This window comes from Anser anser (genome assembly GCF_964211835.1).
Source record: "Anser anser genome assembly, chromosome: 10".
Taxonomy (NCBI): domain Eukaryota; kingdom Metazoa; phylum Chordata; class Aves; order Anseriformes; family Anatidae; genus Anser; species Anser anser.
This window is the reverse complement of record NC_139730.1, coordinates 10,085,803-10,110,863: the sequence shown is the minus strand read 5'-3', so window position 1 is coordinate 10,110,863 and position 25,061 is coordinate 10,085,803. Positions and strand designations below refer to the sequence as shown.

Here is a 25,061-nt window from a genome sequence, read left to right as displayed (position 1 = left end):
TTTCCCTAGCCCCTTAGAAGGCTGACATTTTGGGACCTTTTGGAGACAGTGCTAATATTGCTAGTTACAGTACCTTCTGTTGGAATGTTTCACATTTGCAGGATATATCTGTCCAAGTTAAGGTTCCAGCAAATCAGAACTAAAAGCTATGCTGTGATATACTGCATCCAGAAAGATCAAATACTGACATTGGTAATTTCTATGTACTAGAATACAGAAACAGTACAATCAATGAGAGGAACATTCCACAACTTGCTTTTGATTCCTTTTTTTTTTAAAGCTCTAGGAAGTCCTCTAGCAAGTGATCTAGACATCTCAGCATCAGGATCTGAGCAGGAAACATTTCAGACACTCACCACTCTTCAGGTGAACGTTTCACTTCAGCCAAGTTTGGACTTGCTGAAAGCCCACACTGTAGTGTGATCTGGCCCATGTAGTTTCCCACCCAGACTTGAAACAGAAATTGCCTTTGGAGAAACACCATGTCAGAATAATGAGAAAGCTGAGGCAGCCTCATGCTCATTCTCAGTTATTTATCATCTTTCTAGGACATGCATCTAACAGTTTTGTAAACTGCACCCTCCTGTGTTTCAGCAGGTCACAGGGACCAGATCCTTGTGTTAGAGTGGAATAACAACTTCATACAGAGCTTGTATTCTACTGCTCTTTATATCAGTGAATCCAAGACAGGGTACAGTTATCAGATGGTAGAAAGTTTCACGTTATGGACGATGTTTCTTACAGAGAGGTCAGATGGGAGATTCAAATTCCAAGTTAGTTTCAGATATTGCAGAAGATATCAAGACACAAGTCTGCAATGTCGCTGGAGATTGAGAAGTTTTCAAATGATCATCTGCGTCCATATTACATGATAGAACAGCTAGGATCCTCATTTTGCTGCCGAAATAAAACAAGACATTAGGCTAATGAGCATGCATACTTAATATTTATTGCTGGCTAAAGACATCTTACCTATTTTTTAATAATACTTTGTAGATTTAATTACTAATTAACAAGCAAAACAGGTTTTCAAGAGTGGCAGCATCTTAACTACACTAGATGGTCAGCAGGAAGGAAAATAAGTTTAAGAGTTTGAGTCCATGCAATACCTTCTTTAATGAAAAGCTATTGAGCTATTAGTACCCCAGTTCTGAGGCATCAAAACTTAACCAGCATGCAAATTCCCACTACTCTAGTTAGAATAAGAGCAGAAGCAAAAAATATGGAAAAGCCTTCCTTAAAGCAAAGCATTCTTTACACCATTTTGCTACCTGCAAGAAGTTAATTTTTTTTTGGACTAAGCTACTATTATTTCAATATTACCTGTGAGATAGAAGCATAGGTATACTAGTGACACAACTCTGATAGTAATTCAGCAGATGGAAAGGACATTAATATATGAATAGGAGTATTAGAATGGATTCTTACCATAAGTGGCATACAATTTGATTGTAACATTGCTGATAAAACAGCAGATTAGAGATGTAAAGAAAAGTGTTGCTTTTTCTTTCCATCATTGAATGCAGAACAAGCATGTTATTAGCCAATTAAAGTCTTTAAAATACTGAAAGAGAGGCCCTAATTTGAAGATGAAGCTTGTAGCAGTAAGTCTCTTTAAAACCTAGTTTCCACTGATACAGCTTCAGCCATTTTTGTTTATACTGCATATTAAAAGCCAGAACAGCATTGTAGAACATTATTCAATAACCTAGCAAACATGATTATACCCTCCTTCACAGTTCAGGACTGGAAATATTACAAGAATGTACTCAGGGGTCTTTGATACCTGTAAACACTAAGCCAGAGGATATTATAGTAATAGATATTTACGCTGCTTTTCTGTTCTAAAGAAGGACAAGGAGAGAATTAAGTAGTAAACAACTGCCTGTTATGAGATCTCAGAATACTATTGCTCTGAAGATAGTGTACTTCCAAGTTATTTTTAGACAGGTATACATATTATGAATGCACAGAGGAAACGGTGGCTCTAAGGCCTGCTGCAGTAGATATCAGTCCTCCTTGCAGCTGTGTGGGATCATTTTTAGCAATATCTGTGGTAACTCAACAGGCTGTGTCAGCAGGAGGCAAAGAATGAATATTTAGCTGGACATTCTCTTTACTTCGGTCCTTAGCCTACACTAAGGAAGGAGCCTACACTGTTTCAAGTCAAGAAAATCAACTCAAGTAAGATACAGCCTATATTTTTTCAGTTATGATCAATTTAAAGCCCTTCAGCACACTTCGGCAATTAAAAGACCAGTGTAACAGTATCAAAATGCATTAGAAGCATTCAAGATGCTGAACTTCAGACTGTGATCAGTCAAAAACCATTTAGAGAGGCCATAGAGTCTTTTACAAGGCATTGCAACATGCAAGTTATAGCCAAAAGGTTCTAGGTGTATGGAAGCCAAAACATGCTCATTCTATTGATCCGTGTTAATTCTGTTAGCATGATCTGCATCTGTACTTCAGTACCACTTGGAAGTATTGAAGGGGGTATTTAAGACAGAAACAAGGTCGAGATACTTATTTCACACAGAAAAATAAGAATGATTTCTGGAACCAAGTTGACACTGAAATGCCTCAAACTCATGCTTGAGTTTAAGAGGAGCTTAGCCAGTCAACATACCAAGAACTTTAACCTCAGCATTCTCATACTTTTGAATGGAAGTACTAGCTTTCTTCAGTGTGAATTTAAGTTGCACACTTAAAACAGTGCCTGGACTTTCTCTTAAGTATCAGAGAAGTCACTTCATCCCACAAAAATAAGGTATTTCTAGTTAGTATTTGCGTTCTGTTCTTGGGATAACAGCTTGCAAGCTTACTCAGTCAAATGTTTAGATGAAACAGACATTAAAGAGAGTATTCTTCATTGTTTCAGTAATTAGATGCCAGACAGCTAACACTATTTGATCATATTCAACTAATAATAAGCAAAATATCAATTCCACTTGCGATGCAAAGCCATGCAAGCTACACCCTACATGGGACAAGAGACTGAAGCACTACTAATGAAGCAAGCTGAGATGACAAGCATGATTCTCACTGATCTCACCTGCTAAAGGATGCTCACAGGAACCACTATCATGAAACCAAACAACATTTCTTTTTTCTTCTTCTTTTGGTCTGACATCAAGAAAAATGGTACAGTTGTAGCATATGGATGGTACTTGGGGAAGTATTTTCGTGTAATGAAAAGTGATTGGCCATTGAATAATTCTTTTGAAAGCATGCATTTAAGTTTCAGGCAGCTTACCTGAGATGGAAGCTCCATTTCACTTTCAGTTACTTCTTCATACTCATCTTGCTCACCACTTTCTTCTCTAGGTACATGCATTAACTTCCTCTCTGCTAGTTCCTACAATACAATTGAGTCACCACCAAGAACACTCAAGTGTTAAACACTCAAGTGTTAAGGCAAACAAGTTTTGTATTAGGATAGAAGAAGCTAGAAACTCACTTACCTCACCTTCATCTGTGACAAGAGTAACACCAATATTATACCCACTTCCCCAAGACTTCTGAGAATTCCAGACCAGATCACTAGGACCTGGGCTTACACCAGCAGCTGCACCCCAGATCTGCAACAAGTTCAAAGTGAGCTTCTGAAGATTTTGATTTGTAGTTGAATTAGAACTCAGAACATATAAAACTTCAAGTACTCTAATACCAAAGATGCCCAGTAATAGAAACTGAACTCCAGATCAAGTTCTTATAAGGATTTTCTCATCTTTCTCTCCACATAAAATAAGGATTTTTGTTCTTTAGGCACTTACAGCAGGATCAGGAAAATCAGGTAGTAATTTAGTTTCTCTTACTACACAATTCTCCATTGCCATCTAACCTAATGAGAACAAGGGTCTTTAAGTTTTATGAAACCACTACCTACCGTAACTACTTGGCCTGCCTGAAGAGTGAACCGTGAAGGGAATTTGTATGTTACATCTGACACACTTTCAAGATGTCTTCTCAACACCCATCCATGTAGTGGCTGATCCTGTGGGATAAGAAATTTCTCTCAGCATTACAGACCAACACAACACCATACAAGTGCAAGGTGCTTTCCAGCTTCATGGTCATTTAGTCCCTCTCCTGTAGTGTGGAAGAATCTATAATCAATTTTGAGGCTGCCTTCAAATTTCCAGTGAATTCTCCCAGTATTTTCTTAGGGTTAATCTTAATCCCACAAGTTTAGGCATACCTATTCTTGCCTTCTGTTTAAGAAAGATCATGTTCTTACCAGGGAGATTCTGGTAAATCAAGTTGGTCACACCCATCTTTAAGTCAGACCATATGTATATAAGTATAAGCTATAATATACATAGTGATCTGTGAAAGTTTAAGGTAACTCAGGCTGACGTAAGTGCTTAAGCTTCCAGTCACAAGTTCTGAAGCTCTGATGATTAATTCTAATGATTCTTATTTGCAGACAAAACTAGTTGTATTATCTAACTGATTAGAGAAGCCCTCTCTACATTGATTAGATGCTAGCCTTTTATCTGCTGTAAGCATTTTTAAGCACCAAGCTGTCATCCAGTTTACTAAAACCTTATTTAATTTACCAAGGTTACGTAGTACTTCCTATACTGCTACCCTGAGCCTAATGAGAAATACCTGATGGTGGGCTTCTCTATCATGGAAGCCAGTGCACCTCCTGCAAGAGCATCTCCCAAACAGCTCTGAACAGGACACCTGCAGGACCAGTTGCTCTTCTCTTGACATTAACCAGGTTAGTCGAAGAAAGGCTTAGAAAGCCTTCCCTTAAGTAGTTTGACAGTACTTTTCTCCCATCTCATCATCCTTCCCTATTGCCATCTCTCACCAAGGCACAAATCAATTCACAAGCAGTTATACTTGGTAGTGAAGGCAGTGTAGAATTGAACAAGTACAAGTGCCTACCGCATCAGAGTTGTTTTTAAGCCTGACAAATTTCCCATCTGCATCAATTTCTTCAATAGATATATTTCCTGAAGATGAAGCATGCTGAACAGTCTTAAATCCAGGACTATGTTCTCTCTTTTTGGCTTTTATTTTCCTTTTTTTCCCATGCAGGAACCGTCGCTCTTGACTTGTTGCTTGAGTTGCAGTGCTGCGTGAAGATGGACTAGGTGACAGCTTTAGCCTAGAAAGGAGTCAGATAACATTCACTAGAATATCTAACATGCTTATTCCTCCTTGCTCTTCCCAGAATAACCAAGTCTAACAGCTTCTTACATTTAAGGTTTCCATGAAGTCTTGAATAAAAGATTTTATTTTTACTGGCAAGAGTAACTTAGTAAGTAGCTTATTAAGTTTGGAACACAGCCCCAAACCTAGAGTTCCGAGCAAGCTTATATTGATAAGAAATGATTCCCAATTGCAATTCATTTAAAGTCTCTACAGACACTTTTTAGTGGAAGTTGTTTTTTAGTGGAAGTTGTTTAAGTTTTTGACCCTTCTTAGCATGTACTGAGAGTTCACACTGTTCTCAAACTGTGTCTGGATAACTGGGAGCTAATATGATTTTCCAGCTTCATTCATGCACACAGCCTAAAACATTGATGCTTCAATTGCTAAATAGACTTCTGAGCTAACTAGGTACAGATTAAAACGGGCACAGAACAACTGTACCCCTATAAACTGTGCGCCCTAACGGTTTTCCAAAATTCAATACCCAAGTAGAAATGACAGCACCTAACTCTGATGGACAAGGGAGAAAGAAAAGCTGGTTTAGGTTTGAACACTCGTTGATATAGCTCTGGGATTTAGCACAAAGCTTTGAAAAAGTTTGATTCTAGGCAAGGATGTCTAATGGACCTTTAAACTTTCAGTTGGGTTTGTCAAGTTATTTCATCTTAGTATATTGTATGGTAGATGTGGGATATAAACACCATTTATCTACTAGTTATACTTAAAGACCAGAATTGTGGTACTAATTGCACATTTAGTATTTGTTTCTTGTCTCTTCCACATTCTGAAGAATATACTGTTAGTGCAGAGAAAATGGGTGGAGCAAGTCCTCATCTGAGGATCTTGTCATAGCCTACCTCTGTTCCTCTCCTTCCAGCATCTTCCTGTAGGCATTTATTTCCAGATCTAGTGCCAGTTTCACATCTAAGAGATGCTCATATTCTTCCAACTGTGCTTGTACCTGCTGCTGGGCTTGTGCCATTTCTTTCTCTTTTTCAGCCATACGCCTTCGATGTAGATCACGATCATAATCCAGCGCCTCCTGTAGCTCCCTTATTTTGCTCTCCAAAGCAACATTCTAAAATTGAGAGAAAAAAATCAGTTAAATTCTAACTGAAATTTAGAGAAGAAAGCACATTACTTTGAATTGGGTATTTAAGGATATACAAGTGAAGATAGTACCTGGCTTTGATATTGATTAACTTGAGATGTCAGAGTATCAACTCTCATCTTTGTTTCCATTAGCTCCTCCCGAGCAGCATTGGCAAAGTCACTATTTCTTGCTGCAGAAAGCTGGGCATTCTCCACCTATGGATAAGTCACTGTTAGTAATGAGTTGCTTATGACCATGTATTTTAAATAAGGAAGGAAAACCAAGTGATTTCCAGCTGTTACATCTGGAAATAGTTATGTTTTACTTAAGTGTGCAGATACCAATAAGGTCTAGGCCAGAAAGCTTTTCGTTGCTTTTCGGGGAGGTTTACATGAGTTTGACATTCATGTCAGAAGTCAGCAATAATCAGGTAGGGAGCGGTGCTGGCTTAAAATACAAGGTCTTCATACATTTGTAACTGAAGGATAGATACAAAGTAAACTGATTCTCCAGAAGAATAATGGAGAATGCTTGGAAACTGCTCGTCAAAGCATGAAGCTAGAGGATACTAGGTATGCTTAGAGAACTATTGTTCTTCCCCAAAAGATCTGTTACTGAACGGTTCCTGCATCAGTGAGCTACTTCTAGAGCAAGTCAATCTTGAAGAGAAGTCATTCTTCCAAGAAAGGAAAAAACATGCAGTGAAATAAAGTATATTCATACAAGAAATACAAGGTTTTCCAGTAGAGACCTGGACAGAATTGTACAAGTAAATTCACTAAGTTGGCATGTGGAGAAAGTTGGAGCATAGAGAAACCCAAAAGAACTATGAAGCAATAAACACATCTGCTTGAGAGGAGTGAATCATGTGATTCTGCACTGAATATTAAAGACAGCTTAGCATACCAATATGGTACACTGCAACCAACCCAGAAACCCCTGGGATCTTACCTGCCACAGTATAAGAAAAGTATTAATTTTACCTGAATGCAAGACTAATATGAGGAAAAAGACTGTACTAAGTGTTGGTGGCACTAAGTTCTACTGTCAAATTTGACACTTTTGAAATTCCACACTAATTGTAGTTAATTACTCTTCACATTTACACCTAGAAGCTCTGCACTAAATGTGAGGGCTACATCAGTTACTTGGTATGTAAATTTAATCATATTAAGGTGCAGAGAATTTTCTTTACTGGCTTTTTTTTTTTTAAAGACTCACTTTTGCACTGAATGTTCGCTCCAGCTCTTCTTTGTATCCTTGAATTTGTTCTTCATGCTGTTTTCTGAGCCCCTGCAGAGCATCCGAGAGCTTACTCTCAAATTCTCTCTGACGGCCAGACTCTATTTCTGCCATTCTGCTCTCATGGACTCTTTTTGTCTCCTTGAGTTCCTAGGAGGAAAAAGTTTTCCAGAGAATAAGCAAGCTAAAACAGTTTAATTTGAGACTGTGGATATACTGTACCAGCTTAGTAAGTCATTCAGTACTGAAGCAGTTTTGTCATTGTCTGCATTCATCTTATTTGGAGCTTAAATATTCATCAATTGGGAGCTAAAATATCTATCCATTAGGTCAGGTATTTCCACCTCCCTAGCTGTGCTGGGTTGCTTGGTTTCCTCATTGCCAACATTGCTTAAACTACTAAATGCAGTAATCTGTATCTAATTTGGAGACTAATTCTTTGAACTAGATGAATTTATCTAGTTTTCTTAACTGAGAAGCACATGTGCATATGCTTCAGCTTCTTTAAGCAATGTTACTTCAACTATTCTTGTTTTATTCAAGAACTAACAGCAGCTGGGTTAGAGAAATTGGAGTTTTATCACTTAAACCACACACTGAGATTTCTTCCAGAAGGAGGTTGGCTTGCATTCACTTTTTTTTTTTAAAAAGTTGTATGTCATGTACTGACTTTTCATGCAACACTTACCAAAGGTGCTTGGTAACCATTAAGGAAGTAGGGAACATAAGTTGCTTATTAAGAGAGGTTTGATTTCTATTATTTTAGGCTTCTAGCAAACACCTGGAATCATTTATTTCAACTGTAATATATGCACTTTCAGTTACACAAAGTAGTACATTAGTAGTTACCTTCAGAAGTGCATCCTGAGAAAGTTTTCTCATATTCCAGATATCTATTGGTACTATGCCAGTTAACATAAGGCCGTATACTTTCCTGAAGTCTTCCTAGTTAGGTAGATTTTATTGGCTGATGGACTGTCATAGGTTGACTCAGCTAGTTACCTTTTTAAGGATAATACACACCTTAACATTGCTTTTAAAGGCATCCAGGGGTCATGGACAATTAAAAATATATACTCTTGTTAATAAGCTAAAACATACGTCTTCGTGAAGGCGCTTCTGGAATGTCATTTGTTCCTGCAATGTTTTCATGTGATTTTCCAGGTCCACCCTTCTCAACATTTCATTGTGAAGATGCTTTTTGGCATCTTCCAGTGACAGCTTCAGCTAGAAGAGAAAGACATATGGATAAGCAAAATTAAGAGATCACTCTTCCAAACTAAGATGACCACCTTATTACAGGTTATTTAACTTCGTTCCTACAGCTATAAAAACATGTTGCTTAAGTGAAGTTTATTTGACAGTTTAACATCTATTTCAGTGGGATCCAGCATGTTTGCAACAAAGAACCCTATTAGTCATTACATAAACCAGATTTCCAAGAAGGTACACAGCCCTTCATCCCACCAGCTAGTTTTTAACCACTGTTTTATTTCAAGTCTAGAAAATAGGTTTCTGATGAATCAATTGCAACATCCATACACATTCTTCCCTTCCACATTACTAAGTACTCCAAACTTCTCCCTTATTTTCCATACCACTTGACTGATACTTCACAACGAGAAAATTCCAACGATGGCTTTACTATGTTGACAAACTCTTAGAAGGTGCCAGTACTGGACTGTTCCACTTTAATGATACAAGGTTTCTCTAGTTTTCATCTTAAAGACCCTAAAGTAGCTCAATAATCATGGTAAAGCATGAAGATACTGTGTTGTAATACACTGATAGAGTAGCAACTCAAACAGCAGACGAACCCACAAGAAGTAGTCAGTTCTTATTTGTTCTACCTAGATTTAAGCATAGTAAAGCAGGGTCCACCAAATCCTCCCTTTGCTACAGAGGCTACAACAGTTCACATTTCAACTTAGTTCATCATCAGAACAAAAATCATTACAGACTATGGTCACGGAATAGAATTAAAAGTACTTACAACAGACAGAAGTTCTAACGGACCAACTATTAGCAGCATTTGCTTTCAGCAAGTTTGAAGAAATCTTTTTGTCCACCTGTAATTGTCATAGGTGACAGCCTTTGCCTGCTTTTACGTTTAAATCTCAACTAACTAGTTTGGGAAAAGACAAGCAAAAGCTTCAGGAGCAACAGCAAAGTTGAAATTCCAGGAACAAGTCTTACAGTGACTACTTGATCCTTTAATTCACGAAGGTCATTTTCCAAACTTCTGTTCTGATTCAAAGCTGTTGCTAAGTCAGCTTCCTTTGCATTCAGCTGAGCATCAAGGTCTCTCACACGAGCCTGTGCCAAGTTTAAGTCAGCTTCTTTCTTTGAATTCCTGCAAGTGAAAGTTTTACACTCATAAGTTACAGTTGGTGAGGTAGAAAAATTTGCTTTCAGCGTGTTTACCTTTATGGGGGTTTGCAGTTGAACTAAATCAGAAGAAAGGTTAGGAGTTGTGCTGAGAGCATAGGGTAGGCTAAGGAACAAACTAGACCCTCAGAGAAGTATCATTTTTTTAACCAGAAAGATTTCTGACCCACTTTCCAACTCATTGTGTGTGAACTCTATGCAGAATCCAGCTATTTTCCACAGCACTACCATCAGGAAGGGAGGGACAGGACAGGTCCTTTCTCCACAGGGACAGATTAGTCACATTCAAAGCCAGCATTCACTGGACTGCACTGACGTGCCACTGCTGAACTCCTGACACAAAAACCTCCTTTCAGCAGCAAAGGCAGCCACCAGCTTCCTGGCAAGGTGCCTGTTGCCACCTCAGGACACCCTTGCTGTGGCTGAGAGCCCCACACAGCCCACCCCCTGTGGGATGCACTTGCTCCACAGGGAGGCCGCCATACCACCTGAGGGCATGCAGGCCAGATGCAAGCAGCTCAAGGCCTGCTTTCCTGAGGCAGGGTGGCAGGTGATGCTGGTCACACATGGTGGTGGAGTGCCCCCTCCTCTGCAGCTGAAGGCAAAAAGCAGTTCCAGCTGCTGGGGGCTTCCCCCATCTGAAAACCAGATGGGGAAGGTCCCTTCACAGCACTGAAGGAGTTCCGGCCCCTGAGGGCACTGCCCTGGCACGCAGGCCCTCTCAGCCCCGCTGCCTCCTCCAGTCCCCAGCTCCTGCCACACAAGTCTCCACACAGACCACCCTGCTCTCATAGCATGGAGAACCTCCTTCTGAGAATAACTTTCCCCTCAGGAAGAATTACAAATTCTCCCTTCCTTCGTGCCTTGGCAGAGTTACGGGGTGAGAGCAGCTTTGCCTTCAGAAGGCCATTTCCTTCCTATCACCTTGTGCAAATGCCCAATTACAGAGCCTTTGGGTACCTTCTGGATGGCCAAGGTAGGTTTTTTTTTTTTTAAGAAAAACTTGGCACCACAGCAGGAAAGTACTGAGCCCACAGTGAGTTCCTGTCTTTGAGGAAAAAGGGGTGACAATTTCCCAGACTGCGCTAATACCAGCTTAATACTAGCACTCAGTTACCCTGGGCAACTTAGACCCAGTTACCTGACCTACATCCAGAGTCCGAGTTCCTCCTCAAAACTCATATTTGACATTTTAAGGAGTAAAGAATTCACTTTATTTTAGCAAAATTTGTTCTGCCAAGTGGCTAAGTTGTGATAATTCATACAATGAGTTTTCCAGTTGATAACTGAGCAGACCAGTTGGAGGGAGTCCAAAGTCATTCTACAGGAGTGATGGGCTCTAGAAAGCATGGAATACAGGAAAATATTGGAAAAAAGAATTGTTTAGTCTAGAGAAGAGAAAAGTGACAGGAGACATAACAGTCTTTTATGTATGTAAAGACTGCTGCATAGAGGAAGGGAATCTGTTTTCCATGTCTGTTGTGGAAAAGGCAGGAAGTTGTAGGCTTAAATTGCAGGGAGAAATATTTGGGTTAGATGTTAGAGAGTAAGCTAATAGTAGTTCAGAAGTGAAGTACAATGCCTAGGGAGATTCTGGAATCTCCATCATCTGGAATTTGAAAAGGGTTACACAAACATTGGCTAGAAGTAATGCAGGTATGGTTGGTTCTAACAGGCTGGGGGTGAGGGGCTAGATCAGGTTCTTTCTTGAGGCCTTTTCTAGGCCTGCTATTCAGACATCTGTTGATTGTCTCTATACTTTGTGACCATGATGCATAAACAAATCTTTTGCTAGTAGAGGGTATTTACTCTTTACTGAGAAAGTCTAGGAAAAGAGTAACTATTATAGTAACAAACAAAAGACTGTGTTGTAGTTTTCCCCTTGTATTTAGTTTTCTTTCTTTTCTAGGTATTAATTACATTAGCCACTTGGGATCTCTGCTGGTACTTGTACTTATTGTAAGTATTGGTTACAATATTAACATGTACATTAATAACTACTTACCGATAGTATTGACTGTTTCATCTTACTGTAATCTTTTTTGCAATCATCTAGCTATGCACAAGAGTGAAACTCTATTAGTGTTTTTTTATATCTATTGTTTGATAGCCCACTTTCTTAACACAGGTCTTGACAGGCAACTTCAGGTTTCCTATATTCGTTCCTCACAACTTTTTTCCAGAAAACTCTGAAGTGAGTCATTTCATCTTTAATAACAGCAATTTACCAAAGTCTAGCTTTGATGCAAAGTGATAACTGAGGCATTGACTACCACATTTCCTATAGATCAGGGTGTCACATGCTTGACCTGAGCTTTTAGTGAAATTATTTAAATTCTCCAGGCACATTCAAATCACTTCAGCTCATTAAGACTAGAGGACACTAACAGCACTTGAGAAATTCACTCTTAGCTTCAGCTTGCTAGGTTCAGTAGCAAAACACAGTAGTTTCTTTCTTCATGAAGAAGTATTAGTCTCATCTTTATCTGTAGTGCTACTGCTCTTGCTTTGACCTTCCTCGGTCTCTAAATTCAACCAACTGATATGCTTAACCACAACTCCCCTTTCCAAAACATCTTTGGCCTACTTCCAGTTACAACTGTTCAAGAAAAAAATGGAATGCAAACATAGTTGATTGTTGCTGAAGGTTTAAAACTCTCCACTAGTGATCAAAAGGAGTCAATGGTTAACACTGCTGGGAAGTTATCTAGTGACATTCCATCCCATAAGAGTTCCAGGTTATTTAAAGGATATATATAAAGGGCATGATACCCTCAAGTTAGTTTGTTCCAAGTCATCTGAGACATTTGCAGTTAGACCAGATAAAAAGCACTCAATATTAGAATTTCAGTCTAGCCCTTCCAGAAAGCACGAGCTGTGCATCCTTCCACATGGGTTTTAAAGTTAACCACTTTAAAACCTAGTTACTTTAAAGAAATGTTTGTCCAGAGAATTACATACCTACCAAACGTAAAGGTTTATAAACAAAGCTGCTGTGTTATACAAACACAAAGAGCAGCAGAAAAATTTCAGAACTGGCATTAGCCTTCTCTCCTCACTGTCCAATCCAGTGGTTGGTTAGATTTATTAAAAAAATTGTGCTAAAACACAGTATGAATGAGGCAAGACCAATAACTTCTAAGCAGCTGAAAACTGCTTAGAGCAAAACACTGTTTTATTTCCAAGTAGAACAGCTACTTAAGTCCTACTGAGCCTGTAGAAACCACTATTTGTTTCATACTATAAATGTTAAAAGGAAAAGTTAGTGCCTACAGGTGCTATGATAACAGCTCATAGCAAGATTGTGTGTGTTTATGGACATGCAAGTTACTTCAAGTTTGTAATTGAGTTTGCATTACAATAGGGCATTAAAGTAACTAGCAATGCTAGTTACTTGTGTATATCCATATATACTTGTATACACCCAAAAAGGATGTTTGCTGGGTTAACGTTTGTTCCCTGCCCTTCACTACGCATCTCCTACAAGATATTTTGATCACACTTATGTTGGACCATCCCCTTGTTTCAGGCCTGGGGAGACTAGACAACAAGGAGATTCCAGGCACAGGATACACTGCTCATGAGACTGTTAAGTCTGAAGTGACAGGCAGTTCATCCCAGCAACACGTAGATTAAAATGGAAGAGCCACTAGGACAATCTGTGCATTACCAGCCTGTACAAGGTAAGTTGCTCTGCTTATAGGACCATCTAGAGGGAAATACAGAGAGAAGGTAGAGCCTGAACTACAAAGCTCAAAAGAGATGTGAGCAGACTCCATACAATGACTTACCTCCCCTTCCACTATAGCTTCCTAGATGCTTTCCAGCATTTCTTTAGTGCTTATTAAACACAGAGTGCAGTACCAACCCAGCCAACTCTGCTTCCAAGCAGGGCTATGCACAGAAGGCCTTCCAGCATCCCAAATTCTGGGGGACCTCATTCCCATTACAAGGAAGCTGTGAAGCATCCCAGCAGCCCTGGAGCAGAAGGCACTCAGAGCAGTAACCCTACCACACACCTGAGGGACACACATTAGGGTTTCTCCAGACCTATGCCACTCCACATCTCTGGGGTCTCACTACCACCAAGCCCTCCCTCTCGGAGGCACGGGTCCCGGCAGGCAGCAGCACCTTCTCCTCACCCCACGGGAGACCCCCAAGCATAGAGGCAGCCCCAGGGGAGACCCCCACGGTGCAGGGCCCGCTCGGGGCCGGGCAGGAGCGGCGGGACGGCCGGACACCGACCTGCTGTGCAGCTGCCGGTGCTCCTCGCCGATCTTGCCCAGCTCCACCTGCAGCGCGGCCCGCTCGATGGCGATATCGTCCAGCGCCCGGCGGGCGTCGGCCAGCTCCGCCTCGTAGCGGAGCCGCAGGCAGCCCAGCTCCCGGCCGCTGCCAGCCTCCTGCTCGGCCAGCCTCTGCCGCAGCGCCGACTTGTCGGCCTCCAGCGCCCGCACCCGCTCGATGTAGGCGGCCAGGCGGTCATTGAGCTGCCGCAGCTCCTCCTTCTCCTGCAGCCGGCTGAGCCTCGTCGGGCTCAGCGGAGAGGAGGCAGCCCCGCGGCCGGCGGAGCGGCTCCCTCCGGCCGGTGTAGAGGACAGAGCCGTGGTCATGGCAGCCTCCGCCCGGGCCTCCCCGCTCCCGGGCCTCCCCGCCGCTGTCGCCGCTCCCGGGCCCGCCCCGCAGCCGCCGCGTATAAATAGCAGCCAGCTGCCGCCGGAGAGGGTGGGCAGCTTAAAGGGCTACGGCTGCTCCCCCCCCCAGTGCCACCGCTTCGCTAATCCACGTATCTAATTTTTTAATTTTAATTTATTTTTTTTTTTAGCTGGTTTTTCACACATGCTTCGCTGCCTCTCATCAGCCCAATGGTGCCGCTCGGGGAGGGCGGGGAAGGAGCTGTTGGGATGCCCACAGCAGCTCGGTGGTACTGAACAGGCAAAAGGGTCGGGGGAACAAAATCCCAGATTGAGGCAGATGCATCACAGCTGCAGTGAAGCTCGCACGCCGGCACGCCGCCCTATCTGCACTCTGCCTGTTCTGTCTGGTTTTTGCAGTTTGATCAGCTGATGGAAACAAGCTAGTACCCTCCGCTTGTCTGCTTGTGGGCGATTTTAGCTTTTAGTTTCAGCTGCGGTGGCTGTCAGGCATCCCAGTGCTACAGGGTTTCATATGAAAGCTGAAGTAGCGTGTGAAAAGGAGGGAGAGGAATGGCATCAAGACAAACATGAGAAGCAGCCTGCAAAAATGTATGCTAATTACATTTTTAAAAAATGTCATTGTACATTAAGAAAGATTTTTCAGCACCTGTCATGTGATAGTTGCCATTTTTCTTCAATAGCTAATAAATTTATCGTTTTCATTTTCATTTACATTTCAGAGAACAAGTGCTTCATGAATATGAGCATTAGAATCTCTGAACATTCCTATAACTGTAAATTACAGTGTTTGTTGCAGCAGTTACAAGAAACTTTCCTTAAGAGTTTAGCTTAGGTTGATGCTATTTCCTATTTCCTGCCCAGAGGAACAGCCTTTGCCCAAACATACACCATCTAAGCAGTCAAGAAGCATTTTGATTATGTTTAAATTTTATTTATTTATTTATTTTTCTTTTCCCCTTCTATGTCCTAGGCCTATATTCTGTGTTATGTTTAGATGGCTACCTAGCTATGCAAAGTGACACTTCTAAGTTGCTGCCGAGTCCCAGAGGTGCCAAAAGTCATTAGATGCTGCAGGATCACAGTGGAAGCCTCTCATATTCTGTTGCTGCTTACTTCCAGAGTGGCTGCTAGTGAAGCACCAGTCACTAAGCCAGTCTGAGTGTGAGCTGTTCTCCTACAGCTGTGGCGTTGTCGGGAAGTAAGCTGTACTTTCAGTCTGCAGTGGTTGATCCATGATCTCAGGCTGTTACATGAATGTTCCTCTTATGCCCTCTGCTTCTCTTTGACCTTTAGAGTTTTATTGTATACAGGCAGATGAACTCCTGCTCTTACAGTCTAAATCGTATTAGTTGCACTCTCCAAAATACAGCTTTGATGCCTTGACATCATCTTAGAGTTCACTAAAAGAAAAGATGGATTTTATGAAAGTTGTAGAGATAAATTCTAACTTCACTTTTTAGGCTCTGAGGCACATGACATGGGAGAACAACATAGTCGGCCCCAAGATTGTAGGTAGGGCTTTTAGACTTAGGTTTTATATATCCCTGGATACAAAGTTACACAAAGTAAATGAGGGAATAGAAGAAGATATGTATGTTCATCGAGATTTGGTTCTGAACTTCATTACACATTCGCACAAAAAGCAAAACACCATTTCAATGCTACAAGTATATCTAGCAGAGCAATGGCACATGGCCAGGCTGAGCTCCTCTGGTTCTTGTCCTAGCAATAGCATCAGGAAATTCTTTTCTGCAAAGCAGTTCCAGTTTTTCCTATTTTGTTGTAATGAGTACTTGTTTGTTTTTCATTGTCAGTAGAAAGCTCAATTTAAAGTAAAAAAAAAAAAGTATGATTTAAATCTGAATATGTACCTCTAAGATGAAGATGAGTATGTCTGAGGGTATGCTTAGGCTTTGAAACTTCATTCCTCTACAAGGAACACTGAGGTTGTATGTCATTGTCACGTTTGATGGTTGCATGACTGGCCAGCTGTTCAAATACAATTGTATGGTTTTGGAACAGATGCAGAACAAAGAAAGAAATCTGTTATTCTAAGAATATTTTCCTTGCCTGCCAGGGCTTTGTAATAGTGCAAACAAAAACAGCTGAAAGAAATGGTTCAAATGTAGTCTGAGCTACTTTTATCTATCTTGCTCTTCACCTACTCTCCCTATGCAAGAACAGAAGAAGGCATCTCAGCAGTGTGAAATGGAAGTCAGTTACTGGTTCTTTTCTTTCCAACATTTTTTCTGAAGTTTTCTTTGATTAAGACTTTAGTCTGTACTGCTTAGACCACAAATGTAGCTGGGGAATTTCTACAGAGATAAGCCTGTACCGTATTTTCCTACTGTTTCTAGTATAATGATGTCAGGAATATGTTAGGATTATGAAGAGATATTGAAAGTATCTGGAAAAATTGTAGGAAAAGGCTTATATCTCAGACTAAAGCACAGTAAAACTGTTCTACAAATAATCTGTTTGTAAGAATATGTAGATATAGGAAATTTTGACAGTCTTGGTAGCTTCCATAACGTCAGAATTAAGAAAAATAAAATAAATGTGGACGTATTTTGAGCATCCTAATCAGGTTTTGATCTTGAACTGATAAAACTAGGTGGAAAAAAATACAATAATACGGTAGTAAAGTGAAAACCAAGAAAACATCAAGTAAACTTTTTGCTATCCTTTCCCTTACATGTCTGCTAACCAGTTCTATCCATGTGTCAGCAATCTGTCAGTATGGGCTCCAAAATGCTGTCAGGGCTCTGAGTACACTAATATGTATTAACAACCCTCACCGGCCTCAGCTGCGGCCACCCACACCTCTGCCATGGGTTCAGCAGCTCTGTTTAAGATCAGGCAGGAAGCGGGTCCTTCTTTCAGATTTGTCATGGTTATGCCTGGCTGTAGGTATTATCATTTTGCAGATTGGCTTTTTGATTTAGAGCTGTATTTTACTTGTTATTTTAAATCTGTTTGAGCTTTTTGTTCATTTTGGATATTATCTCCAGCCTTCCTGCCCGCTTTGCTTAGGAGCAAAATATAAGACAGGGTCCTGGGGGAGGGTGCAGTTCCTGGGCTGCTGACCTTGCTATCTGACTTGGCTCTCTCTGTTCCAAAGCAGATGTTTTTTCCTGCTCCTGGGATGGCAACTTTTTGGTGCAACAAACTGCTGCAGACTTTAGTAAGGCCGCATCAGTTGACAGAAATAGCATTTCTGTTTAGGTGTTCTCTGTGACTTGATACAAACTGAGTTCATGTGTGCTTTTCAAGCGTTAAATACTCTTAGTAAGCAGACAGGTCTGACTAGTGTAAAAATATCATGATGTCAAAATGTAGGTATAGGTACAGGAGTCAGCATGGACAACAGAAACTTTTTAGTCTTTCAGTGCTTTTCTTTTTCTGGCAATCATTCTTCTCTTTAAATCACGAGTGTCTCTCTTCCTAAGCATCTTTTGGAAACAAAGCAAGGTGTCACTGGACAGCCTTCAGCCTTTGTAGCAATTCAAGCAGTCTGTATATGTTATAGTAGTGTTAATTCAAATGGTATTACTCTGATGCGTTAAAACACATGAATAAGAACTTTGCCAGGCAGTTTGTTTACAGACAGATGTTGGTGACTCACACAGGCCTGCAGCTGAAGAAGTCAAATTGAGTCCTGTTAGCATGATAATGCTTGGAGGCTATTGCCAACAGTTGTAGAGGAGATGTGAAGTCTCCATGAGAAAATTACTGATCGCTGACCAGAAAGGTGAAAGGGTAATTAATGTTTCTGTATCATTGGCAATAATATATGCAGATGGTCAGAACTTGCATCTACACAAGATGGCCTCCTGTGCAGTACTTCAGCATATGCACCTACTTGCCTAGCTAAATTAAGCAGGACAAGTCTGTCAGCTTATAGGTGTTTTTGCCTGTGTTGGAACAACAGCGTTCCAACAGCTGGCAGTCACTAAAGAACTAGAAACATCATTCAAACTGCTCATGAAATTATTTTTGGCATTAGCATATGCAGAAGTAAACAATATATATATTTTTAGTAAAACATGACTTATGGAAAATAGACCTGATTGCAATGTTTTCCAGGTGATACCCGATAAGCTTGTTAAGCTGTCTGTTTCCAGTTGTCAGTGACCAAGTTCGTTCATGTCCAAACACACAGAAGCTGCAACTATGTGCATCTTATGTTGGAGTAGTGAAGACGAGAACCTGGTTCACTGTCTGAAGGTATATGCTCTTGTCCAGTTTTATTCAGAAAGCCCTTTAATTTCTGTAAGGGATGTCTATGCAGAATGAGGAAAAATTCTTAGCCACTGCATGGGTCTGCAATAACATAATTCTGCTCTATAGACTACTAGTATCAGTAGCAGACTGAGAAAAAGTTTGAGTGAGATGTTCTCATAGTATAAAGAGCCTGCTAAGAAGAAAATATGTAGGAATGAGAGAAATAAGATATTTTTTTTCCTAGGAACTATATAGCTCCAAACTGTGAATGTAGAACTTTACCGCTTTTTTTCCCCCTCCATCCATCAATTTTTGCTAACCTTTCTTTATCCTCATTCATTGTCAAATAGATTGTATTCAATTATGTCATCACTGAATGTTAATAAGAACAACTAGTACATCTGCTGGCTCCCACAGGAGCCAGGAACCTCCTCTGATCCACCAGAGCTAAGTCAAATCTGAGTCCCTTGTGAAAATGAAATCACTTCCATCTCTTTTAGTACAATATAATAACAAAAAGTCTTCATTTATTTCCAGGCTACATTACTGAGTTGAGTTGAATTCATTTTATTAAGAACAAATAGCTTATCCCACTCTTATTGTACTTGACCCAGTGCCTCAATATGGAGCACTTGGGCTGCAGCCAGTCTGTGGTGAGGAAAAGGGATAATTTCACTTTGTTAGTGATTCACAATATAATTTCTTAATGGAGACTAAGTGTGCAACTTAAGAAACCAGAGCAATTGTCAAAATAGCAAAAGTTGACAAGTAGAAAAGAACAGAAGAATCAGAAATAAATTTCACACTTGCTTTCTGTCTTCATGTTACTTTCAACTTTAAAGTATAGCTTAACTTGGGGGTTCTATCCTCAGTTAATACACCATCTCTCTTTCTTTTTCGAGCATCATATTTTATTTGCTGTTTTGCTCTCACCCACACAAACCAACAGGAGTGTGTAACCATCTCATGTGTTTTGTTATAGCGTTTCTGCATTTGTAATCTGATGCGCAGACTGCATGTGAGAAAGTGTCAATCTGTGCATCTAATGTTTGGTAATAATAAAAACAAGTGTCACTTACCTTCTGAAGCTATTTTCTGGTGGCCTCTTTTCTACCATTTTCTTAGTCTCTTTCAACTCTTACCATTTCTTATTCCTTCCTTTGGTGTTGCTGCATTTCCCTATATTAATTGTTCATTTTCTGCATTCATAACTACACTGTCTTTTTCACTAGAATTCCTCCCAGTGATGTATCATGTATATTTTCCAACCTTGTCCTTTCTCATGCCATCTCACTGCTCTTTGTTTATGTTCTTCTTCCATTTCCATGTTGGTGTGTCTCTAGACACTCAGTGACAGGCAGAAGTCATCCTGAGATGCAGGTCACCTACTTTGCTCACCATCCTCACTGTAATGGTTCACTGAGGAAAAGCAATTGTCCTGCTTACCTTTGTCTGATGTTCACGACTTGCAATGTAACTGATCTCCTCAGTTTAGTCACTAACTGTTGCCTATTTCACAGAGCACTCAATGTTTTATTCTTAGTCACAAAATAAGGGCCATCAAAGACCTTGAAGATAGATTGATGTCACTGAGAAGGAAATGGCAGATAAATTCAGGAATTCAGATCTGGCATATCCACAGTCCTCAGAGGGGTAACTTTTTTTTTTTTTTTTTGCAAACTAGGAAAAAAAATCTGTTTATGAACACAGTGATGTGTAAGTAAACCAAATATATTTTATTTCTGCAATTAATTTTTCTTTTTGCCTTATCTGTATTCAGATCTATATAAGTTTATATCTTTCAATTATGCCCACAATAATCGCCTAAATTCCTGTGAAAATATATGCTACTAAATTACATAATGATTGTGTAAGTATTATAATTGATCTCAAAATGTCTGCCCTAACATTTTTGTTAGGGCTATGAACACTGAACTCAAAACAAAAGTATAAGTATATGCAATGTGAATCAAGATGTGTTTGTTCTGGAGAGTCATGAAATTTAATGCATCTGCTGCTACTGTAACAGGATCATAAATATGCAGATGAGCCACAAGTTGTTTTGCTCAAAGATAAAAAGGAATCTGAAACACAAGAAAGGACAAATATTTATTCAAATACTTGAAATAGTGACCATTTGTGTATATTGTATTGGTTAATGTTAGATTCATTTAAACACAAGCTGAGAGGAAAACAGTAGCTTTCTGTAATGTTTAGGTCTATACATAAGTAGTTTTTCTTTCTTTAAGCCACAAGAATTTTTTCTACTTACTGTACTGATGGAGCTGTTCCCAAAGCCTGGGGCAAGGATCAACATGGAACGCAGGGGTTCTGTAACACCAAGCAATCAAAGACAGTACTGTAGCTGAACTTTGTACCTTTATTGTAATAGGGGCTTGACTCTTTATAGGATATAACATATTTGTAAAGTGTGACAGTGCATGATTGCTCTATACCCCAGAGAGCTTGTTATTTCATGGTAAACAAGCACCCTCTACAAATACAATGCAGGGTCAAAGAACTGATTATACTGTATCAGGGTTCTCATGACTCTAGTTACAGGAAATTTAACATTTTCCTTTTATTAGTCAATCAGGTGCAGCTCTATTACTGATAACTTTGAGGCCTCAAACCCAAATTCACTTTCTGCATGGGGCCTCAGCAGGATACTTCCAGCTTTGGTATTCATTAGATTTAATCCTGATTTATGAGCCAAATGTTGTTCTGCACTGTTTCAATGCATTTTAAATTTGTAGTTTAGCCAAACATATTTCTCCCTGAGTAGTATAGACTCTTGTTATGATGTAAAAACGGCCTTCATGATCATCAGATTGGCTTAGCTGAACTTGCTTTGAAATAATATTTATATTTAAGTGAAGTCTGTTGAAGGTGCACACCTACGTTTCGGGGCAAAGATAAATAGAGAAACATTTTTCTAGATGTGAAGGTTTTCTGTTAATATTCTCTGAGGAAGTGAAATCTGATGGTTATCACCTGATTGAACAGTTTTTTGTTTACCAGACCAGAGATTTAATTTTCTTCAATTTTGCCAATGGCTGTATCCAGCAGGTTCTCCTTTCTCTGTTTTCTCTGTTTGCAGTTGAGGGAGAGTTGAATTTTTCTGTTGTCTCTGTTGAATATAAATCAATGAATAACAAAAATATTTCATAGCTGTGTTCAGTAGTGAGGATGTATGGCCATAAGTCAGTATAAAACAAAGAATAAGGCAGTCATATTGCCAACCAACTTCACGAGACTCTGCTAGCTGTACAGATAGATGAGGTCATGATCGTGTTCAGTAAGTGCAAATGTCCATATTTCACAATTTTATGAACAATAAGGGCTTTAGAGCTGTCATTTAATGTTGTTTAAACAATGCATATTTTGGAGAACAGCAATAGAAAAGCATATATGTAATCATAAAGCACTACTAATAACAGGAGACAAATGTAGGAATTACATGAACTGCTAAGAGCACCAGTATAGTTTCCTCTTCAAAAATCTTACACCAACTCTGCCAAACGTGGCATGAATGGGAATCAGAAGAATGTGTGGTAAAATTGCTAACAAGGCAATGTCTAAAGAACTTGACGCTGGACAAGAGGTTGTGCAAACAGTGTATTTAAAAAAAAAAAAAAGACAAAGCTAGAGAATAATTGTTCCTTGAAAAGTTTATAATCCGTACAGATTATAGACAGAGCGGGCAGAAGGGAATTGCCATCTCTAAGGAGACATTTAAATTTCTTTTAAGCTTGAATGGTGAATTAGTTTTTGCAAGATTCCTGACAAACTCTTCCAGGGATGGAAATTAGGCTTCTAGACCCCGTAAGTTTGTGGCCTTTAAGTTTAGGACACGTATTGGAGGAGTCTGCTATGGAACTGCAGGTGCTGTGAACTTTGAAGTGGTGTTGTCAAACACATCTTGCTTGGACCCCTGACTTTCAGTTGACATTCGCTTGGCTCAGCAGAACGGATAATGGAGATCTTCACAAGGAGTCAAAATCCCAAAGCTTTCATGCTCACTGGAAGTTTAGAGAGAACAGTGAAGTGACAGGGGTGTGGGATGAGGCCGAGGTGAAGAAATTAAAGAAACTGCATTAAGGAGGGGACAAACCAGCTTTAGATGAAAATTTGTTTGTTTGTTTGTTTGTCTAAATACCCACCTGTTAAGCAAATTAATGGCCCACTCTGTAGCTTTTGTTTCAGGGATCCAAGGGACTCCCTCAGTGTTGAGGGCTAAGTAATCCTAAATGCAGTGCGATTCTGAATAAGGCTTGTGCAAACTGTGCCTGCCTAACTAGATGGCGGGTCTTGAGAGTCAGTTTCATGTTGTAGTTGTGAAGATGTTTCTGTCTTTGTTCTTGTAGTACTACCGGCCGTAGTTTTGAGATGAGAAACTTGGCTTTCTGCATCGGTAGATCTAATGGCTAAATTCTGCCGAAATCGTTTGTGATCAGGTCGGATATATGTGCTGTCTGCACCAGGGTATCTTTCTCTTTTTTTAAAGATAACAAATTGCATCGGTATAATTGAAGTCATAATTCAAGGACCGTGTGGTTGATAAACTAACTAGCAGCTGAAATGGATCCCTCTGGCTGCTTTTGGCATCTCCCCTTTGGCTGCTTTCCTCCCAGCCTAGTTTCAGCAGAGGGCACTCTGTTCCTAACGATGGAGGAGGCGCCTTCCCTCGCTGGTGAGAAACCTAAACAGATTGGAAAAGTTTCCAGTGCAACATATTTGAACAAACTCTTCATCGGTTATGTTTAGTTCACTGGAGCGTATTTTTAACTTCGGTGGCAGGGATAATAGCCCTTTTTCTGTGCGTTGCTCTTAGGCTCGACGAAATCTTGGGACATCAGTGGGAGCCGTAGCGAAAGGTAGAGGATTTTACGGAGATACAGCCGAGCAGCTGAGAGGGAGACCGCGAGCAGAGCTGTCGGACGAGGCGTGCTTGTCAGATTTACAGTAGGAAACCTAAAAATATCGCAGAGGGCAGCGTGATTAAAGACCTCCTCGGTGTGCGAGCAGATTTGCAGCTGGACTGCGAGAGCAGCTTGGAGATGAGACACGGGATGCTTGCGGTTTTGGAAGCCGCTCCGCGGCAGGCTTGGGGGGCTGCCTTCACGGTAGCTTTCGCCCCTCGGGGGGAAGACGAACGGCTCGGCCCCGGGCTCTCGGCTGCCGGCTCCGGAGCACCGCCAGCCCTCGGCAGCCGGCGGGGAGCCGGGCCCCTCTGGCCGGGCGCCCGCTCGCTCTGCCCGGGGGCAGCGGGGGGGGCGCGGAGCCGCGGCGGCGCTGGGGGCGCCGGGCAGGGCCATGGCCCCGCACCGCAGGTGGAGGCGCCCGGGAGCCTCCGGCCAGGGCCGGGCTGCGAAGGGGGGGACCGGGGAGAGGGAAGGCGGGGGGGGGGGGGGGGGTCCCGGCCGGCTGCCAGCAGCCTGTAGGACCTTGGCTAACGGGCGGCGGTGGGCTGGAGCCTGCCGCGAGGGAGGGGCTCTCCGTGATGCAGGATGCTGGATCGCCGGTGCCGTGACGGGCCAGGCTCTCCGTGCCCTGCGGGAGGGAAGGAGGCGCCGGCGGAGCCCGAGCTGCTCCCTGCCTCCCCTCCGGCCCCGCTGAGCCGAGCCGGGCTCCGCACCAGGTGGGTGAGAGCAGCGGGGCTGCCGGGCCGGGCCACGGCAGCAGCAGCAGCTGCAGGCTCCCGGGCAGCTGCCCCCAGCCCGGGCGGGCGGCAACGCCCTGCGGGGCGCAGACCGGCCCGGAGGGGCTCCGTGCGCGCCCCGGGGAAAGGGGAGCCGCTCGCCCGCTGGATGAGCCCAGGCACGGCACCTGCCGATAGCAGAGGCTGCTGGATCCCGGCAGCGCCTGGCGAGGGGATTAGCCTTCCTTCTTAGCTGGCACAGCAACCTGGGACTTGTGAATGACCGGAGCATCCAAGAGCGCTAAGGGCTGGGGGTGGGTGGGGAGAGGGTGTTCCTCTCCTCTCCTCTTTTTTTTTTTTTTTTTAAATTTTTTATTTTTTAAGAGGGAAGGCGTTAAACACTTCTGTAAGGAGTCTTAATTATGTTTAGTTGACAGGTGTGAGAGCTAGTTTTCTTTCAGGACGCTTGATCTTTTAGAAATTAGTTGTTTTTTTGGTTTTGAAGGCAAGATTTGCCTGCGCTGTGTGTCCTCCCAAAATATTGGGGTGGAGGGCAGGAGGAAGGGAGGGCAGGCGGGCTGCTGGTGTGTGCGTGTGCATGTGTGCATTAGGGGTGTGCGGAACTTGTACTTTATAAGATCACTAT

At 41.5% G+C, this 25,061-nt stretch overlaps 2 protein-coding genes across 14 annotated transcripts in view; one reads left to right on the top strand and one right to left on the bottom strand.

Annotated features, from left to right (window-relative positions):
* Positions 1-654: 654 nt before the first annotated feature.
* On the bottom strand, positions 655-14,580 carry LOC310904611 (lamin-B3-like). Of its 2 annotated transcripts, XM_083849621.1 has the most exons (12): positions 14,138-14,580; positions 9,701-9,857; positions 8,606-8,731; positions 7,484-7,654; positions 6,352-6,477; positions 6,027-6,247; positions 4,900-5,122; positions 3,890-3,997; positions 3,465-3,581; positions 3,257-3,358; positions 3,056-3,126; positions 655-897 (listed from the first exon to the last, which is right to left on the bottom strand). In XM_083849621.1, the coding sequence occupies exons 1-11, from the start codon at positions 14,503-14,505 to the stop codon at positions 3,085-3,087; spliced, it is 1,761 nt and encodes a 586-aa protein (XP_083705747.1). In that variant the 5' UTR covers positions 14,506-14,580; the 3' UTR covers positions 655-897; positions 3,056-3,084. The 2 variants fall into 2 exon arrangements, with proteins under 2 accessions (XP_083705747.1, XP_083705748.1); XM_083849622.1 differs by lacking the exon at positions 3,056-3,126.
* ADAMTSL3 (ADAMTS like 3) overlaps positions 13,515-25,061 on the top strand; it is a 200,663-nt gene continuing 189,116 nt past the window's right edge. For 3 of the 12 annotated variants that reach the window (XR_014588478.1, XM_083849610.1, XM_083849606.1), the window contains exon 1: positions 23,428-23,467. Coding sequence is in view for 5 of the 12 variants with exons in the window: in XM_083849610.1 (XP_083705736.1) it covers positions 23,443-23,467 (25 nt within the window). In the remaining 7 variants the exon portion in view is untranslated. Of the gene's footprint in view, positions 13,576-17,425; positions 17,457-20,459; positions 20,491-23,427; positions 23,468-23,497; positions 23,740-24,273; positions 24,416-24,443; positions 24,730-25,061 lie in introns of those variants that run through there. The other 9 variants (XM_083849612.1, XM_083849611.1, XM_083849613.1 and 6 more) reach the window with 9 other exon arrangements.

What these genes read in the sequence shown, in the direction of transcription:
- LOC310904611 (XM_083849621.1), bottom strand. Translation starts at nt 14,505, where the DNA reads ATGACCACGGCTCTGTCCTCTACACCGGCCGGAGGGAGCCGCTCCGCC. An exon ending in AGAAGCGCCTTCACGAAGAC is followed by an intron (nt 7,655 to 8,605) that starts GTATGTTTTAGC and finishes TTTTCCTCCTAG; the next exon opens with GAACTCAAGGAGACAAAAAG. An exon ending in AAATGGAGCTTCCATCTCAG is followed by an intron (nt 3,127 to 3,256) that starts GTAAGCTGCCTG and finishes TCTTGATGTCAG; the next exon opens with ACCAAAAGAAGAAGAAAAAA.